This window comes from Vipera ursinii, assembly GCF_947247035.1.
Source record: "Vipera ursinii genome assembly, chromosome: 2".
NCBI lineage: Eukaryota > Metazoa > Chordata > Lepidosauria > Squamata > Viperidae > Vipera > Vipera ursinii.
The window spans coordinates 252,292,387-252,313,464 of NC_139513.1; the positions used below are offsets into that span (position 1 = coordinate 252,292,387).

The window sequence follows — 21,078 nt, forward strand, 5'->3', positions numbered from 1 at the left end:
TTTGCCGGCTGGGTCTTTTGGCATGCTCAGCAGCAAGCCAATAGGCCAGGCATAGGCAACCTTGGCTCTTTTATGACTCGTGGACTTCAACTCCCAGAAGATGTTACATAACATAACATCAACTGGAAAATGTTAAACTGTCCTTCTGTTTCTTTCCTTCCCAAAAATTGTGTTAATGAGTCCTCTCTAAGCTCTACTGATCAGCTTGTCCTGGACTGTTTTGCCGCAAAACGGAATGGTTTGCAAGTTGCAGTTGAGACAGCCCATCTCATTTTAGATATATCACATATAATTGAAGATTGTAATTAGTTGTGTGTGCACGTTCAGCATGTGTGATGTATTTGTGCTGGCATTTCTAGGCCTCTTTCCAACCACATCCAGGCAAATTTGTAACAAACATTGGAATTCTGAAGGCCATGTTTTGTATTTCCCAGCAATCTGTTACTGGAAGGAAAATGCAATCCCTGCTGCGTTACTGATCCCAGAGAAGCATTTGCATGTATGCAGAAATCCTTAGGGTGCCATAGTTATGGATGAGAAAAACTGGTTGCAAAGTTGGCATTTCTGGATGTAATACAGATATTTTGGACTTATTTTTCTTTCTTTGCATGTTTGATATTTTTAAAAAGGCATATGCTACTGACTACACTTATGCACATACGTAACATCTTTTGCTAGGATACGTGAACACTGCTTGTCCAGAATGTGAAAAGTGAAAGATTGTGATTAAACAATCTTTTAATGTACAGATAATACCACCAGAAATTATTTTAGCCTTTTTAATAAATGTTGTTATTAATGTTAAGCTCACCATGGAAAACATCATATACTGTTATGTATATACTAGGTTAATTATTTAAAGACTGAAGTGTAACATAACTAGATTCTAAATAATCTATTTTTCAAAACACACAACAGTCCAAACAGTAAAAGTAAAGTCCAAATTAAAAATATTTCATTCTTAAGAATTGTTTAATTTAAAGTGGTTTAACTGTAATAGGGAGCACTTTTTCCAGTGCCATTGTAACTTTGAACAGTCACTAAGCAGACTGTTGTAAGTCGAGGACTACCTGTACTTCATCAGTTTTTCCCTTTTTTTTTGGTCATCAAGTTTTTGACACCTTGCTAGGCGACTGGTGGTACTCGGATATTATCATATCCTAAAAGTGGTACAATGGGTGAAAAGGTTGGAAAGCCATGTAATACAGTATGTACAAAAGATACTATTTTTTTCTAGCATGAGCTAAATTAGACATATTACATTGAGAAAAATGTTTCTCATTTCTTTCCTCTTACCTTTATCGATTTCATTGCAGAGATGTTAACATAGGAAACAGATTATTTTGTTATCTAATTTTAACTTCCAAAAGACAGAAGCAGATGAAAAATGTGAAGTTCTTTCCTGTTGGCTTTTTTGAATTAGCTGTTTTAGATTCTAAAAGTTTAGTTCCTAAAGACGTAACCCTGTAAATAATTTTAATGTCCTCCTCTATTGCAGGGTAGGCAACCTTGGCTCTTTTATGACTCAAGGACTTCAACTCCCAGAATTCCTGAGCCAGCATGGCTCAGCTTGGAAACCTCTCCCTTTCCCCTCAGCGTGGCTGGCTCAGGATTTCTGGGAGTTGAAGTCCACGAGTCATAAAAAAGGGCCAAGATTGCCTAGCCCTGCAATAGGCTTTCGAAAGCCAATAGAGGGAGCTTTTTTTTTTTTTTGCAAAAAAAAAAAGTACCAGAACGCCGTTCTGAGTGTTCTATGAGAAAAAAAGCCCTGGCTATATGTACCAATCCTTAATTCTATAAAATGTGCAATTTTTTACTATAAAATGCATTACAGTGTAGAGTAAATGTATTGTCATGCAACACATTAACCTGCTATTTTTTCCCTTACAGTAGATCATACTTTTGTAATTAAGTGTTATGAAATTATGGAATACTTTTACAATTGTAACCAAAGACCTCAACCAAATGTATTACTAACATCCTAAATATAACTAAATCACCATTTTAAATGTCAAAAGTATCAATTTTCCAATATCCTTATTTGGGATATCTCAAAATAAGATGACCTTAAAAGCGCACGCGCACACACACACACACACACACACACAGAGAGAGAGAGCGAGAGAGACAAACCAAAAACCCCTTTCTAAGCTCAGTTGTTTATCATACTACAGACCCAATTCCTTAACTTAACTGATTAAAATGTTGCTGTAATCGCTCTTTTTTTTAGAATTTTATGTCTTCATATGAAGAAACCTATACTGTATATTAAGCAGGGGACACTTGTTTGTGTTCTTTCTGTCAATTAAAGAAATAAATCCTGAAATATACAATTGTTGAGAAAGTGAAGATATAATTATCATGCCATTTTAAATTTCTTACTAAAAATCAGGAATATCAAATCAGGAAATTAGACAGTCTAGTCCAGGGGTCAGCAACCTGAAACAGTGAAAGAGCCACTCGGAACCGGTTCCCTCACAAAAGGAAAAACTGGGAGCCGAAAAAATGTGTGCGCATGCGCGTACATGCGCGCATGTGCAGAACAGGGTTTGACTGAAGTGTGGAGCCAAGGCGAGATATGCACCTACCCTGCATATTTGAATTGATTGGTTGAACTTTTTTAGTCCCACTTTTTTTTTTGGACTGCACATGGCAGAGGACTGGGAGCCGCAGGAGACGGCTGAAAGAGCCACATGCGGCTCCGGAGCCGCGGGTTGCAGACCTGTGGTCTAGTCCTATTAATGTTGTTGAAGTAGTGGTATAGGTGTAGTGTATAATTTACTAACCAAACTTCCAAAGTGCTGCCTGGTAGGATTTGCTTTTACCCAACACCTCTAATCCATAAACATGATACTGTAATATTGCCCAAACAAAATACAAAAAATTATCTAGAAAGAATTTTGAATATTTGTCAAGTTGCTTTAAAAAGTATTAAATGCAATGTTTCCCTAAAACATTTTAAATTACATTTTTAATAGATTGTTTTAGTTTACAAGGTCATAAGAGAAGACTTATATGGCAAGATTAATTTGTATTCTAAGGAGCAATCTTTCCCTTTTCTGCTTCAGTTTGTATAGCTGAAGAGAGAGTTGAGTGTTACAACAAAATAAATTATACTTTCTAAAGTACAATTTATTGAATTTTTTTTTAGTACACTGATCTTTATTCCATTTGTGTTGAAAATATTTTTCACTAAATAAGATTCATGAAATCCTTGAGACAGAATTAAGTGTAAGCAGCGGAATAATATAAAGAGACTGGGAATTTAGGTTTAAATTTGAATACAACTTGCTACTAATACTTTGTGCTGTAACATCCAAGGTATCACAGAATAGAAAAATGAAGACGCATTCTTTGCAGAAAGTCATTAAATATTCTTTTCCTTGCCTGCAGGGAGAATCCAATAGTCTATGGAAAAAATAAATATTATGAAATGGATCTGAGACAATTTTGACTTCGGGGATATTGGCCATTTTACTGAGCTAGCTGATCTAATGTACTTTCTCAGGCGAAAGATAAAATGGTTCCAAGACAAAACAATTGAAAATGAAGAGCAGATTGTTTTTCTATTAGAAAACTTTAGTGAACTAGATCCCAAAGATACCTTCCTGATGTTGTCTTTCTTGTCTGCACCATACATGCTAAAGTTTCATATAAAAAATAAACAAACAAATCAAAGTATGATGAAAATACTGCAGTATTTTGACTTTTTAAAATTGGTTCTAACCTAACAGAATGTTAGAAAGTATGTAAAGTTGTCCTCCAAATTATATATGCAGAAACATACACACACACACACACACATAAGATACAGGTAGTCCTCGATTTATGACCACAATTGAGCCCAGAATTTATCTTACTAAGTGAGAAATTTGTTAAGTGAGTTTTAACCCATTTTACAACTTTTCTTGCCCCAGTTCTTAAGTGAATCACTGCAGTTGTTAAATTTAGTAACACGGTTGTTAAGTGAATCTGGCTTCCCCATTGATTTTGCTTGTCAGAAGGTCGCAAAATATGATCACATGACCCCCAGAACACGGCAACCGTCTTAAAATATGAACCATTTGTCAAGAATCCGAATGTAAATCATGTGACCCGGGGGATGTTGCAACAGTTAAGTGTGGTCATAAGTTACTTTGTTCAGTAGCATTGTTAACTTCAAATGGTCACTAAATGAAGTGTTGTAGACTGAAGACTACCTATACTCAGTTGCACAGAAGAAAATGACACCTATAATAACTGAAGGTAAAGACATTGGGGAAAAACTGAAAATGCCCTGCTCTGCAATGCTTTCCCTAACTTATCAGCACTTTCTAACTTCTCACATAAATATATTTAGAACAGTGCTAAACAGCTATCAACTTTTGTCCATATATATTTTTAATTCAGTTAGCTCTCGATTAAACAGATTGTCTCAATTTTTAATCAGTTAATGGGTAATTATAGACCTTGTTATTATTTTAATTCTATGGTACTCCAGGGGTTACAGTTATATTTTAACACGTTAAGTCCAAATTTAATTTTTGTGTCTCAGCTTCAAATAAACAATTTAATATTAGAAGTTATTTAAAGCTGTTACAGCAATAGGTAATAACAAACAACTAGAAGCGCCTATATAGAGATTTGTGTAGCTAAAATTATAGCATGATTTCATGTAAACATATCCAACTGTGTGTATTCAAAGCAGCAGCATCGCATTTGTGTTATCCCAAAGTTACCTTTTAAGGATACAAAAAAGGTGCTGAATCACGAGACTGAACCTTCTAATTTAATTTATCTATATTATTACAAAACAGGCAATGGTTTTTCTAACGTTACTGGCACATCTGAAGCTTTTTCCAATCTTTCTTCTCAGCCCTTCCCAAGATTCTTTCCATTAAGGATATCAAGAACTGACTTTGGGATTTCATGTTATTCATAGCATGTGCTGCAGCAATGCATTATGGTTCTGCTTCTAAAAGAAAAGAGGGAACTACAACCATAACTGAATTGAAAGTCCTTGACCTAACTGTTGTGCCAAAGTTGAAGATTTAATTTACTGAGCATTGTTAAATTGTTACTGTCTTTCACACACAATACCCAGACTCCACTTAAATTGTTTCTTGATTGCTGAAAAAGCATCTTTCCCAATAGGCATTTGCTGATACATGAAGTTCTATGGGGGAAGGGGTCTCTGCAGCACCTCTAGAATTGAGAAAGGTGCATTATGGGAGACCACAATGCACACTACCATTTGAATACTACTGGCTTTTTGGTACTGGGGAAGACCTAACTTCTTACTCATGCATTTAGATGTTAACAATCAGAGCCATAACATTTGGTGATTGTCCATCCTTGTGTTGTGGTCACTGTTGTTTTATTGTATGAATTATTATATATTTTATTGCGTGTTGTTTTTATCTTACATATATTATGGTTTGCAGCCCACCAGGTAATCCTTAGAATAGTGAGGAAGCCATAAATATTTCATTAAAGAAATGGAATACCTTCATGCATTAGCTTACAGGAAGTCCTCGACTTATAACCGTGACTGAGCCTGTAATTACAGTTGTTGGTCAGGCCAATTGTTAAGTAGATTGCCATTTTTACACCCAATTTTACAACTTTTGCAGCAACCGTTAAGTGAATCAACTGTCTACAATGGCCATTTTTTGCTGGAAATCAAAACTAAATGCCAGTTTCTGGCAAAAAAAATGTAGTTTGCAAATCATGTGGCTACAGGATGCTGCCAACGGCAATAAATGCAGGCCAGCTGTCAAGTGACCAAATGCAATCACAACAGGGGGCAGGTAGCCATTGGATTTTCAAATTTGGGTCATAAGTAAGACTGGGAAGGTTCATTCTAACTCTGAATGATTGCTAAATGATTTGTCTTAAGTTGAGGACTACCTATAGTAAGAAAAATATGCCCAATGATTGCCAAGTACAACAAAATTTGAATTTTTCTTCTCAGTATAAAAAGCTAAGTTGCATTAAATTCACATCCACTCACCTGCTGCATGGACATTTGCCTGGAATAATTCTGAGCCTTTACTAAGGCGTCTACTGCTCTTTTAGCCCGCTGCTGAGGGGCACCCTTAGGAAATGCTGGAAGTATTGAAAGCACATTCTCCACAGTGAACTCCTGGCTCAAAGAATTTTCTAAAACGTCCTGAAAAACATTTGGAAAATTACAAAGGAGAAATAACATTTCACTGCCCTTATCGCCACAATATAATCTTGAACAGAAGTTCCTGGTTCAATTACTGTAGATTTGCTCTTCAACTTCCTCCAAGAGCACTTCAGGCATTTCATCAATTGCTTCATCACCTGGAGCTCCTTGGAAAACCAGGGTGTTCCCCTAGATCACGATGAGCACACAGGGAAAGGTCCAATAGTAACCATGCAGTCTGAGGCTTTTACCATCTACCCATTCCAGACAGTGATAAAGTTTCTCAAGGATAACCTTAAGATCCTTCTGGAACCCAACAGGGTCCATAGGCTGCATGGTATGGTCAATCGAATAGGCCCTATCTCCCTGCATAACAGAAGCCATAAGACAACCAAAAAGTTATCAGACCATGGCAACCTACAGATGGTAAAATCCTCAGCTATCAGATCACACTGCAACTGTTCTGAGACAAAAACAACAGACCTAAAGCCCTCCAACTAGTACAATCAGTCTTTTAGCTCCATGGTGGTTGTAAAGTCCTGACTTTCCCAGGACTCTGTCTGGCAGCAAGTTGAAATTCCTGAAGACTTAACAAATTTGGGGTCATCAGAGCCAGGCAGGCAATGGAATCTAGGAGGAAGGGCAAAGATGATACTGGGCAGCAGGTCAGGCAGTACAACAGGACCAGGACTGTTTCTTAGATCCCAACTTTTACAATTTTACAATTTCTTAAAGCCTCATAAGTGACAATAGCCACCCAACTCCCTCAGCTCTGGGCTTAGGCCAATGCCAACGCTGAAATCTGGGCAGGCACATTCTGGGCCTATCTAGGTTTTAATGCAAGGACACTGAGGATCTGGGAACCTAGTAAAAAGGGTGAATACTGAGGGCTGGATGTCATGAGCTCTCTCAGAGTGAGAACCCAAGTGCAGCCCACCATCAGATCCCTATGATATTTACCTGTACCTGACTCTATCTCAGTGTTTATGACTTTTCTTTCTCCTCCTTTACTTCCCTCACGCCCCTTGCTTCCCTCCCAGGTTGACACACTCTACCCCTCACTACTTACCTCCCTCTCACACCACACCACACATTCACACAATATAGTTACCCTAGCTCCTCACAGCAACATCAAGTCCTTTACCAGGCCATTTCTGGGATGCTGCTAACTCAAGAAATGGATGCTGTAATAAGAAGCAGGCTGCCAGGTGCCCAGATTTTGATCATGGGAGTGCAGGGATGCTAGTAACCTCAAGAAATACCATATATACTCATGGGCAAGTCAAGAATTAAATTCAGTTTATGCACAAGTTATATGATAATATTGTACTATATAAGGTGTGGTACCTTTCATGGTATTTTGTTTAAAAACTCGAGGGTCAGCTTATCTGTAGTTGGGTTTATCAGCGAGCATATATGGCACCAATACCTACAGTTTGGTAATATAATTTAAAATAAAAATAAAGTAGCTTCTACAATATACATATATATATATATATATATATATATATATATATATATATATATATATATATATATATATATATATATATATATATATATATATAAATTTATAAATCAATATAAATATAAACATTTCTTTTCAACACAATAAATAAAACATGAAAAAAGATTTATGTGAATCAACACTAAGAATTCACCATACTACAACAGTGTTAAAGGAGTTAGGAAACTCAGTTCTCTACCTTCTCCCATAAACCAAGCTTTAACATTCAAAGCCCTCTGTAATAATTTATTGTACAAAAGTCAGTATTAGCATTATTTTTAAAAGATAAAGCTTGGGGACTTGATAAATAACAGCCTGCTACTTGCTGCCAAAAATACAATATATGAACAAAAACCTAGGTTTCCTGTATTCAAGTCAACCTACTGAATTATATTGGGCTCCAATTACAGTGGTTCCTATGAACACATATAAATGTATATGTTTTATCAAGGCATTAAAATCACTGGTTAAATCTGAAAGCCTTAGTGTATCATTATTGTAGCAAATTACTGCCATCTACAGACTAAAGAAACAGCATTCACATTACTAAAAAAGCCGTGTAATATCCTGTATTCTGATCAGTAAATTCAGCAACTTTCTTTTATTTCCATATTTTAAGCCTTAGGTATCTGCTTCTTCTAACAACTCTGGATTTTATGTTCATAGTTATTCGAATGTGATGATTTATCTTTATTTCCAATTCTCTATCATTACGCAATCTAATCATGTGCATCTTTCTAATGAGGACTCTAGTTTAAGTTAATAAAGCAGAAATCATAGAATTTTTTGTTTACTCAAAATGGTCTTCTATATCATTTTCTCTGGCATTTTTAACTGGATAGGACAACTTTATGCCATAAAGAATACAGTAGGGAATCAACTGAATGGTTCCTAATAAGTTGGAAAAGTGATCATATAATGATTGATTTACAAAAAAATTAAAAACAAATATGAAATACATACTGATTTAATTACAGCAGTTATATGCAGGTCCAACTGAAATCAACTTTAACTGGCTTACATACCCAATTTATTTAAATTAATTTTAAAAGGGACGAAGATTAAAAAAATAATTTTAAGAAAACAAATTTTAATACACTTAGTGATGGCAAGTTGTACTTTATGGTAGAAGAATTTGAGATAGGAAAAGCTCAAAAGGGTGGAATTTCCTAATAAACGGGGAATTAAAAGCATAGTATAAAATAATTCCTGAGATGAAAGAAATGCAAAAGCTAATAAATCTGCACAAGGACGTTTGTAAGGATCTGTAAATCAATATGGATATATATGCAAACAAGAAAGAGTAGAGATTAATAAGATATCGTACACATAGGTAACACACAATTGTAGAGACATTCAAAACAAGCTAAAGTTAATAACGGATAACAAAAAAAAATCTCTTACATCTACATTCAAAATAAGGAGAAAAAAGGAACCGTATATAGCTACTGAATAAAAATAACAGAAAATTACCCAAAGGCAAAGAAAAGTCAAAGCCATTCAACTCTTAGCAAGCGTGAATGCATTGACCTGGGCAATTGTGAAAAGTAAATTGCACACAGCCGTATTTGGGTAAGTTGGGAGGAGGGAATCACGATGATAACACAGCATCGCCATGCAGGTCCCACTCCTTCTCTATATGTGTAGTGACCTTGCACATTCACCCAAGCTGACCTTGCAGTGTGGCTTTGCTTTCATCATTCTGATGAAACTGGCAAGTTCCTGCAGATGCTACTGGCTGAAAAAAGGATGTCAGCTTGAACTTGAAAGAGACACTATTAGAAAACACCTACTGACTTTCAGTAATTACAAATTTCAGAACCAAAATGAATTACAACCTAGGGTACTGAAGAAACTTCCTCCCTTCTCTTCATTATTTCTGAGTACTCTTGGTAAATGATTTACTACCAGATGTCTAGAGGAAGGCAAATATCCCTGTTTTCGAAAAGGTGGGGGAAGAAGAAGAAGAATTCAGAAACAACAAAGAACTAATCTTCAAACAACTTGAAAAATGCAATGTTTGCTAAAACTCTAAAAGGATTTGTGTAATTTTACGCTAATCTAATTTCAGTTAGGATAGGTACCTCAGTAGATCATAGGAATGCTGTGCATATAATATATTTTGTTTTGGCAAAGCCCTTTATTATTCTGAGTAGTAGGTCAGCTAAATATGAACTGGGGTAGCACATGTTATTAGGTGGGTCCATAGTAGTTTAAAAAGTATTTAAAGAACGCTGATTAATAGTTTCTCACTAAAGTGGAGTGGGTTACTGAAAAGGAATGTCACAGGTTTTGGTCCTGGTAATTTTCTATATTTTTATCAATGACTTAGATACTTATCAAATTAGAGATGATATAAAAGCCATTGATGATGGTTAAGTATCTACAGGAGAAAAACAAAAAATCAAGATAATGTATACATAAGAGTAGTTGCCTGAAAATAACAAACTTCTTCTTTTTGTAAAAAGAAAAGAAATGATAAAATAGGATGGAAGATGTGGAAATGATCTTTGAATTGTAGTTGATCCCAGTTCCATGAGAGTCACCAGGGGGAGGGAACTTCAATTAAATCCAACCTAAAAGGGCCCTGAACAGACGACCTCATTCAATAGCCTAATTAACTTTTCCTATAACTCAATATAGTTGCTTTCTATAGTGTTTTATTGTTTACTTTATTTTAGTTTCTTTTCAATTTAACATTTGCAGCAAGAGTTGTTTCTCAGGGTTAAAATTATCTCTTATCTAACAGCTTTTGCATATTTTTGCTATCTCTACACCTTTTACAATACAACTGAAAATAAGATGTAAATAAATAGATTCAAAGAAAAAATAAACAATATCATTCGTGGCATCTAATAATATAAAGCAAAAACAGATTAAATGCCCTTTCTTTTGTTCTTCTAATTTTACTTATCTAGGCAATTTTATTCAATTTGGCCTTCAAAGCAAACTAAGGAAATAAAATTGACTAAAACACTCATCTGATTATATTTTGCAGTAATTACTGAATGTATCAAATAAAAGAGTAAACTATATAGAGAACCCATGATTGCTGGGTCACGATTGCAGAGATATTTCCTTATCATATTCCTCAATGCCTTCAACAATGGCACTGCTTCTAATATACTTGAAAAGAGTCAGTTTGGTCTAGAGCAGGGGTGTCAAACTGCCGTCCCATGGGCCAGATGCGTCATGCCGAAACTGTGCCCACCCCATTGCCGGCAATGGAAAAAAAGTTGCAATACATCACGACACGTCACGTGACATTGCGAGTTTGACACCCCTGGTCTAGAGGTTAAGGTAACAGGCTAGAAAGTAGGAGACCGTGCGTTCACGACTAAGTTCCCAACTTAGCCATGAAAGCCAGCTGGGTGCTTTTCGGTCAGGCAATCTCTTGTCCAACCCACCTCACAGGGCTGTTGTTGAACAACAACCAAGAAAATTGGAGAAGGAAGGTGTGTTTGATATGTTTGCTGCCTTGAATTATCTGTAAAAATAATAAAGGCAGGATACAAACAGACAAATAAATGTTCTTAAAACATCAGGGAGGTATTCAGAAATTATCTGCCTTAAAGGTAGCTCACATTGAACCATACAACACAGTCAAACATTAGGAGTTGACCATTGGAAATATTTTATTTTTTAAGCTTTATGATGTTAGATGTTTTATGTTGTTTTGTATTATGTCATAAAATGCTTTATGACAATTTTTATATCATAAAATGTTCCATGCAATTAGTCAAATTTCAATTTTACCAGAATCATGAATCCTGTTTTTGGTGAACATGCCTAATTAATGAATAAATGCACAAACTTCAATTAGATTTATGCAAACTTAAGTGTCAATCAATGAATTTAAGATTCATCCATTTTTTTAAACATTCAGGAATTGGCCAGATTTATATTCATGTATTAAGGAAAACCTTAATTTCAATCTTGTTTATGTTGGATTCCTTTTAATGTTGGTGCTTATTGCCTGTAATAGTTGATTACCTACTTTATTTAACCTGTTTAAAAGTTTCAACATGATAATTGGCTTATAATTTAGTATATTTGGATAAAATAGGCATTTTATTGAGACCAAAATAAAATTGTTAGTAACAAAAGAAAATTATTATAGTTGTTGTTGTTGTTATTATCATTATTAATAATAATAATAATAACAACAACTATAATAATATAATTGGCTTATAATTTAGTATATTTGGATAAAATAGGCATTTTATTGAGACCAAAATAAAATTGTTAGTAACAAAAGAAAATTATTATAGTTATTATTATTATTATTATTATTATTATTATTATTATTATTATTATTATTTAATAATAATAATAAAATTTATTAGTCATCTATCTTACTGGGCTGCTTAGAACACATTCACATCAGAACCAATAACTTTAAGGTAAAGGTAATGGTAAAGGTTCCCCCGCACATGCGTGCTAGTCGTTTCCAACTCTAGGGGCCGGTGCTCATCTCTGTTTCAAAGCCGAAGAGCCAGCGCTTGTCTGAGGACATTTCCGTGGTCATGTTGCCAGCATGACTAGACGCCAAAGGCGCACAGAACACTGTTACCTTCCCACCGTAGTGGTCCCTATTTTTCTACTTGCATTTTTACATGCTTTCGAACTGCTAGGTTGGCAGAAGCTGGGACAAGTAACAGGCGCTCACTCTGTTATGCGGCACTCGGGATTCGACCAGCCAAACTGCCGACCTTCTGATTGACAAGCTCAGGTCAATCAGAATACTCTTGAAACTGAAATACTGTTTTAAAGGTTGCATATAAAATATTATAAAATATTACTTTCTGGCTCTCAAAAAACAATTCTCTCTATTATAGGAAGCAAAATTGCAGCTGAAGGGATCTATTGATATTTAATGCCACACTCAATTTCCATTCACTGTATTGAGATTGCAGTTCCTAAGAGCATTCACTGACAACATGTTAAAAATCTCTGTCTTAGTAACAAGCGTGGCTTTGCCTTGATTGAAAGTACTGGTGTACAATTATTCTTTCATCTACAGTAGTTCTCTACACAATGTCTTGTTTAGTTCCGTGAAGTCACCATCCTTTTTGGTGGGCAAGGGAAAATAATGAAATAGGAGACATGTGTGAATACAGATGACTGCAAAACCCAGTGAATAAAAATATTTTCTGCTAATGCAAAATGCCCACTGAATACAGCTGTTTTCTTTCTACAATGATGTTTATATTACATATAGTCTTTCCTGAATTGAATCCCAAAATAACTTACTCTTTTAAGTTTGAAATACCCTTGAAAACCCTATTTCAATTATTTTCAGAATCCTTTTAGAAACAAAAATGAATTAAATTAAAATCTAGAATAGTCAGAGTTCCTGAACCTTAAGCTAAGTCTTCATAACTATTATTATGTTTCAGAGATATTTAAAGAGGATGGTGACATTTATACACACTTTCTAAATATTTATGAAATTCTATCACTTCTAAATGGCAGGTCTAGTGGCTCTGCTGAGACTGTACTACAAATACTCCTGTGGTTTTGGCTAGACACTATATTCCTATCACAAAATACATGATCTAATTCCCAGCCACAGAAGAATTTCCAACCAATCTTATAATTAACCCTAGGAGTAATGAAAAAAAGATTAAAGCATCCAAAGCATACCGGAAAGAACACTAAAGAGAAATGGCTTGGTCTGTACAACACAAGATGAAAGAATTCGGGGTCCTATTTTTCTGTTCCAAAAGAATTGACAGTATTGCAAACTGTTCCTTACATGCAGATTATATTTCTGATTGTTCTTTGATTTGCATGTAAGAAATTTGTACATAAGAAACAAAATTTAACATCTGATACATATAATACCCCGGCAATGTAACCAACTGTTTTATAAATACGTGCTTGATTGTGTATCTGAGTAGATTCGAATCAAGTCATTTTACGATATAATTTAGCTAAAATGGTACATTTAATGGAAAATCCAATGAATCTTGTTATATTGCTACATCAACTCAGGACCAGAAAGCATCAAATGTCAATTCATGATCCCTTTGCCTTTGATTCTGATACTCTAGAGAATGTAGGTTTATTCATGAGACTTCATCAAGGCTTTTTTCTTCCCATATCCACGGGAAGAAAACATAAAAAGACTCTTAAATAATTCATCACAGTTATCCACTTACCAATCTCTCACTAACCTAAGGCACTAAATGTCCTTGCGTACTAACTCCATAAATAACTGTCCACAACCCTTTAGAGAATATAGGTGCTTGTGTGCTCAAATAGGATTGTTGTTACATTCAAAAGTCAAATTAGAGATAATTAGGTCTACATCTATTTTAATCATTAATTAATACATTTTTGCCAAATCAGCTAACTCAAGCAAAACTGGTTTCAAAATCCTGGCTCAACAAGGACTTTGTAAAATAAACTAGTATATTTAGTATTGATAAAAAACAATACCGTACTAAAATAAAAGTTTATAATATATTGCAGCACAACAATGTATATACAAATTCTACTACAACAAATGTTTATTCCTGAAAAACTAATGACAAAGTTGCGTCATTTTCCTTTTTCCCATCTTACCAGAGGGTAATTCGGGATGGTTTACAATGTTAAAAGGTAAAACTATACAAAACCCATTCACAATACAAATAAATTATAAAAATAAATTGATGATGATGATGATGATGATGATGATGATGATGATGATAATAATAATAATAATAATAATAATAATAATAATAATAATAATAATAATAATAATAGATATCGCTGTACCAGCAGATGCCAGAGTCGGAAAAAAAGAACTGGAAAAAATTACAAAATACCGCGACCTGGCCATCAAAACTGCGCGATTATGGATGAAACGTGTAACAGTGATACCCATTGTCATTGGGGCACTGGAACTATGTCCAAAAAGTTTGCAAAATGCATCAAGAAATTGCAGCTTCCTTCAATAACTCCAGCAAAGCTACAAAAAACTGTGCTACTCAGAACATCTTATATTTTAAGGAGATACCTGATTGATACCTAGGATGCTGGCAGCAACCCGTGTCAGTCAATTTGAGTGTTCAGTTGACTGAGTTTCATGTTTTTTTTATTGAAAAGTTTTACAGTACATTTTTTAAAAGACAAAACCCCTCCCAACCCCCTCCCCTCTCCGCAAACCTCCCAAACTCTTCCTTTCCCTCCCCACCCCCTCCCCCCTCCCCGACTTCCCAGAGCTAAATACAGGGTATAAAAATACAAACAATCATAATCTACCATATGAGTTTCATGTTTAATGAATAAAAGTTTTATAATAATAATGTTGGAAGGGACCTTGGAGGTCTTCTAGTCCAACTCCCTGCTCAGGCAGAAAACCCTGTACTATTTCAGACAAATGGCTGTCCAGTCTCTTCTTAAAAACTTCCAGTGTTGGAGCATTCACAGCTTCTGGAAGCAGGTTGTTCCACTGATTAATTGTTCTGTCAGAAAATGTAGAACCTTACTTTTTTCACCACTGAATTTCATTTTGTTAGATAGCACCCAATGTTCACGTCTGTCAAGATCCTTCTGTATCTTAAGCCTATCTTCTGGAGTGTTGGCTATTCCTGCCAGCTTGGTGTCGTCTGCAAATTTCATGAGTTTCCCATTTATCCCCTCATCCAAATCATTGATGAAGATGTTGAAGAGCACTGGGCTCAGAACAAAGCCCTGGGGTACCCCACTACACACTTCCCTCCATGTAGATGCAGTTCCATTGAGGATCACATGCTGAGTACGGCAGATCAGCCAACTATGAATCCATCTGGTGGTGATGCTGTCTAACCCACATTTTTCTATCTTACCAAGTAGTAGGTTGTGGTTTACTTTATCAAATGCCTTACTGAAGTCCAAGTAAATTATATCCACAGCATTCCTCTGGTCCACTATCTAAAAGATGGAGAGGGAAGGAATAGGATGAGCATGGAGGAGGAGGTGGGATGAATGTATCAACCATCCCCAGTGTGAAGCCCCTCTCTTGGAGTCCCAAGCCAACTGGCAGAACCAGGTCTTTAAGCTTCTATGGAAGGCAGGAGGGTTGGAGCCAACCTCACTCCAGGGGGCAAAATCTTCCGAAGGGCAGGAGGGATATTTGATAACACTAAGCACAACAGCAGCATTCCTCAACCTGAGCACCTTCTACAATAACTGGAGTATAATGGGTGTTGGTCCATGTACTGGTCCATGTACTGGTAAACTGCCTTAAGGGAAGAGAATGGAAAGAATCAACCTTTCCTATTCATACAAATAGATTGTATTCATTTAGTGATTTCTCAGACTATTTGGGGGAAGGATTTGCATGACATTATCTTATTGAAAGATATGTTATTAGTTTTTTTTTTCTCATGCTACACATCGTGTTCCTCCTTTCTCATTTATTGTATAGAAGATATAAATCATGAGCAGCAGTAACTTTCAGAACAGAAAAAAGAATTAGGAGTCATGGCGATGTGATGCTTTCCAAGGTCAGTAAAATTAAAACTCAGATTGCTGGCAGTGTGCTTTATTGTAAACCACCAAGAGAATGATGTAAAGCACTTTGGGGCAGTATAGAAGTCTTACTGCTATTGCTATCTTTAGCAATAAAACAAATTTACTTACAAATTTGTGTGGGTACTATTTAGGACTGAAAAGCAATCAATGAACAATCTCTTTATCTCAGCTTTGGCATTATTGTTTGTAAGAAAGATTTTTTACTTTTTTTTTTATTCCATTTATATCCCGCCCTTCTCCGAAGACTCAGGGCGGCTTACAAGCTTAGCAGTAGCCTTCATTCTATGTATATGCCTGCTTATTAGGGCTTTCACACACACCCCAAGCGGCATTTTTACAAAGTCAGCTTAATTGCCCCCAACAATCTGGGTCCTCATTTTACCTACCTCGGAAGGATGGAAGGCTGAGTCAACCTTGAGCCTGGTGGGACTCGAATCTGCACTAATTGCAGGCAGCTGGTGTTACTTAAGGAGGCATTAGCCCACTGCTCCACCAAGGCTCTTACTTAATCATTCCCCAAAATCTGATTCTTGTCAATGCTGCTAACATTGCATGTTCTTGCTTTGACAACTTAGGGAGATTCAGCCTTTCTCTTTCTATGCTTTACTCTTAGAATTAGATGATACTCGAAAAGGAAGAGGAATGTGATGAGAGTTAATTAGACATAACAATTCTGGGGCTTTTGAAATATCATAAGCTTTTCAATATTACAATTCTTGTAACTGTTTATACCTGTAATTATTTTTATAACAAAATGTTATTTTATTTTTCTTAAAGAAAATAGTGCAATACAATCTTAACTAATATTATTTGAGAATTAAACCTCTTTATATGCAATAGAGCTGAATCCCCAAATTAACAACAGTTGGCTTGGATTCCTAATTAACTAATAAAAAGATATGAAATAAGAAAGAGAGCCATTTTAATTCTACTTTAGTAGCATTTTTCAATTAAAGTTTAACTATAAAATTTTCAATGAACTTACTAAAAACTCAAAGGATAAATAAAAATAATTAGGATTATTTCAAAGTAAGTTACCATAGTTTTCCTGAATGCAATTCATTTGAGATACATCTACGTTTTCTATAACTAATTGAAGATTTTAATCTGCATATAAATTCTACTGTCTTGAAAAAAACCACTCATTTCATGACACACTAATTTATCTCAATGCCATAAGAATCTAAAGGAAACTTGCCACAACATTTTAAAAGTTTCCTAATCTTTTTTTGGAAGACTCTACTGCCTGCACTGAGATATTTATTTATATTGTTTGTACATTAAGATAAAACACTAAAATTGCATCTTGCAGAAAACCTCAACTTACTCTTTTTACTAGTAGTCCATTTTTTTTCTAGAGGAGCAGATGTCGAACATCTGCTTTAACAGTTTAAAAGTGCACTGCTGTCTAAAAATGTCAACACTTGCAAAGCGCTGCACTATGCAGGCATGTCAAACTCGCAGCGTCATGTGACGTCGTGCGATGTATCGGAGCTGTTCACCCATTGCTGGCAATGGCGTGGATGCGGTTTCGTTGTGATGTGTCTGGCCCGTGGGCCAGCAGTTTGACACCCCTGTGTTAGATAATCTGTTTCTAAAAATGGGGTTTTATTAATTCAAATTAATTCATTTTCTTTAAAATGCTGTTTAATAACATTAGAAAAGATTATGTTTTATAGCATGCCATTACTCAGAAAATAATGCTTATTTCTATTCCATCAAGCTTCCAATGAACTAAAACTCTGAAGATACTGATACACATTCAGTTAAAAAGTATTTATTGAGGACATAAAATCTGTGTCCTCAGATTTCAAAACAAAGACCACAGAACAAGATCTAGACAAATTACTGAGGCAGATGATACTTCAGTGGCACAAAGTGAAATAAATGAATACCGATATATGTTTTGGTATAAAAAGATGAAAAGAGCAGGCACATTGTTCTCAAATGAAAAAAAGGGAAGAAATCATTTTCAAAGTGCCTTTTCAATGTATTACTTATGCAGTTGTCCAAAGTATTTCAGGTGTAATGGTTTTTTCAAAGTATTATCTAATTATCTTTCCACTTTCAAAGTCCTTAGAAAGGATTACATCTCTAAAAGGTGAGCTCATTTTTAAAGTTCTTTTAAAGAACACTTTTGTCCTTGATATCTAATCCTCCATTTCATGGAGTCAAAATCTAACACCATTCCTCCCTGCAAGAATGGAATAACTACAGAAGTTACACCAGAGGTCCTGCATGCTCCAGTGCTGCCCAATCTTTCAGAGCAGCTCCAATATGGAAAGAAAATATTGTGCCATTACTTCTAGATTGCTCATAAGATAAGAGAGGAGCCTGAGTAGCAAACTCTGAAATTCTAGTTCATGCTTAAAAAGAAATTTGGTATGGAATGCTACATTTGAAGGAAAGGAAAACGAAAAAGACTATGAAGGGGGGCAAGGGGGCCCAAGGGGGGCAAATGACATTGCATGCATCATAATTTGCAATGATGTCATGTTACACCAACATTACCAAACCATGATTACTAAATCATACTAAGTACCTATGACAAATAGCATTTTAGCTAATGATAACACAAGTAAGTAATTTATGTTACATTTTCTCTCTGTCTCTGAGAAAAATGACACCTTTTGTCTCAGGTCAAATAACATTGGAGAATATAATAAGACTAAAACCTGATTCCAAAAGACTTTTGATTATTCCCGCAGTATTGGGAGTAGTACTTAAAAAGTGCCACTTTTCAATATACCATATCTTACACTCACCCAAGGAGCTGAAGGTATCAGAAGTGTCAAAGTGAGCAAATCACTGCAACATTCCTCCACAGACTGATGACACTGAACTACTTGATTTATCAGCCGAGCATAAACAACATTTGGTAGACTCTGAAGAGCTACTTCAGAGGACGCTTGTCCTGGGGCAAGCAAAAAACTCAAATTTTGCCTCATGGCAAGCAGGTGTCTCCACAGCTTGCTCAGTTTTCCTTCAAGAGCACTCTATGAAAACAAAACAAAACCAAACAAAGAAGTTAAGACAAATGTGATAAACATCTGAGGAAATAAAAACAAATTAATTCTGCTGAGTGAAAGGCCACTTGCCTCACTGAGCACCTGCAAGCACAATAGCAAGCACACTGACATTTATATAAAAAAATGTATCTTGGGAACTTGGTGAAACGTGAAACTTCAGGCATTTTGCTGTGCCTTTTTCCCCCCCTTTCCAAGCCATCTGCTGAGAACATGTGTTGAGGGGGCATGATCTGACAAAGTCAAAAACACAACAAATTGCCAGACTTCTAGCTTCTTAAAATAAATAAGAAAACAGAGATCAAAGCCACCCTCCAAACAGGACTGATTGTTTTTCCAAAAGAACAGCTTAGAGCAAGGGTAGTAAAAGGGAGGGAGAGATTAAAAATTGCAAACTTCTAAACAGAGTATTAGGAAAGTATAAACATGAGAATGTTTATCTTTTACCTACCACAGAATCTTATGTTCTTTTTCTTTTTAAGCTTTTAGCCAGTTGTTACTTGCAACGTACTGCACAGCATGTTTTCATCAAGCGAAAATGAAAAAGACATTCTAAGAGCTCATTTGAAGTAATCAGCATAAAGAGATTAGAATTTTATCCAACTTAGAGACAAAGGCACAGAAATGTAAGGAAAGTGCTGCTCAAACAAAAAACAAAAAAATGGACTGGCATCCATTCTGAAGATATATCAGACAACAAATATCTATATAAAATAATAACCCAAGGAGAAAAAAGTGCTGCCCACGGATATTTTTCTTGCTTGAACACCATAATGTCAATGAGCTTTTTTTTATGAACCATATTGAAGATTTCATTTTAATCACTGATGTTCCCCACTATTAGCTGTAATTATGCTACTTGCAATTGATATTGCTTATTGCGTATAGAAAACTACCAATGGAAACAGGTGTATTTGAAAGTAGAGAAAACTACATCGTCAATACGCATATTCTATATAGGCATATACAGAAAGGACAATAGAAGATACACGCTAATTGCACACACACAAACACATACTCCATTCATGCATATTTAAAAATGAGGCAACTGATCGATTCTAATGTTCAAAAGACTATATATAATAGGGAAGGCAAACTAAATCAGATCCAGTCCAAACAATGTTATTCTGGAGCTTTAGTTAAAGATAACTAAGTATATATTTCTTTGTGCAGAAAACAGGAAATAGCAATAAAGACTATGTCTGGAGAAAGGCTATTCCCACTGGCATAAATGGAGAGAAGGCTATTTTTGTCTATTTCTTCTTCTGTCCTCTAATCCAAAAGCTATTTTCATTTAGTTCTAAATGGCTCGGCAGCCTTTCATGAAAGTAATAAAGTACAATGACCTGCAAGGCAAATATGAAATAAGCAAATATAACTTCCTCTTCTAATGGAAAGTCTTTATCAGTTTCAAAATATTGGTATTTTGCAGATATTGGATAGATAGTATATAAATATTGGATAAATATTAAAATGCCCTCTGAAATGTATTTTTGTAATGACAGAAACATTCATTTTTGGCATTCTATTTTAATTATTCCCTTGGCCTGATGCTTAAGAGAATCATTCCAAATAATTTCCAAATATTTCATTTTATTATTGGGGTTTCTGGTCTGAGCAAACAGAAGATGAAAAACAATGGACAACAAACAGGATCATACTTCATCTTATAGCACAGAGGTCCCCAACCTTTTGGGCACCAGGGACTGGTTACATGAAGAGAGGTTTTTCTGCGGACCGGAGGGTGCGTGGTTTTGTGTGCTGCCTGCATCCTGCAGATGGGGCTTTGCTTGTTTGTGCGGACCGGTTGCTGGCATGCCGCGGCCCGTTACTGGTCCAGAGACCGGGGGTTGGGGACCCCTGTTATAGCAGAAGAAGATTGCCCAATC

General features: G+C 35.6%; 1 protein-coding gene across 1 annotated transcript in view; it reads right to left on the reverse strand.

The window, feature by feature from the left end:
* Positions 1-15,044: 15,044 nt before the first annotated feature.
* LOC310635534 (uncharacterized protein) overlaps positions 15,045-21,078 on the reverse strand; it is a 32,999-nt gene continuing 26,965 nt past the window's right edge. The window contains exons 8-9 of the mRNA XM_083354574.1: positions 18,929-19,159; positions 15,045-15,560 (exon numbers count right to left, since the gene is read on the reverse strand). Of these exons, the coding sequence (XP_083210700.1) occupies positions 15,072-15,560; positions 18,929-19,159 (720 nt within the window). The 3' untranslated portion in view covers positions 15,045-15,071. The remainder of the gene's footprint in view (positions 15,561-18,928; positions 19,160-21,078) is intronic.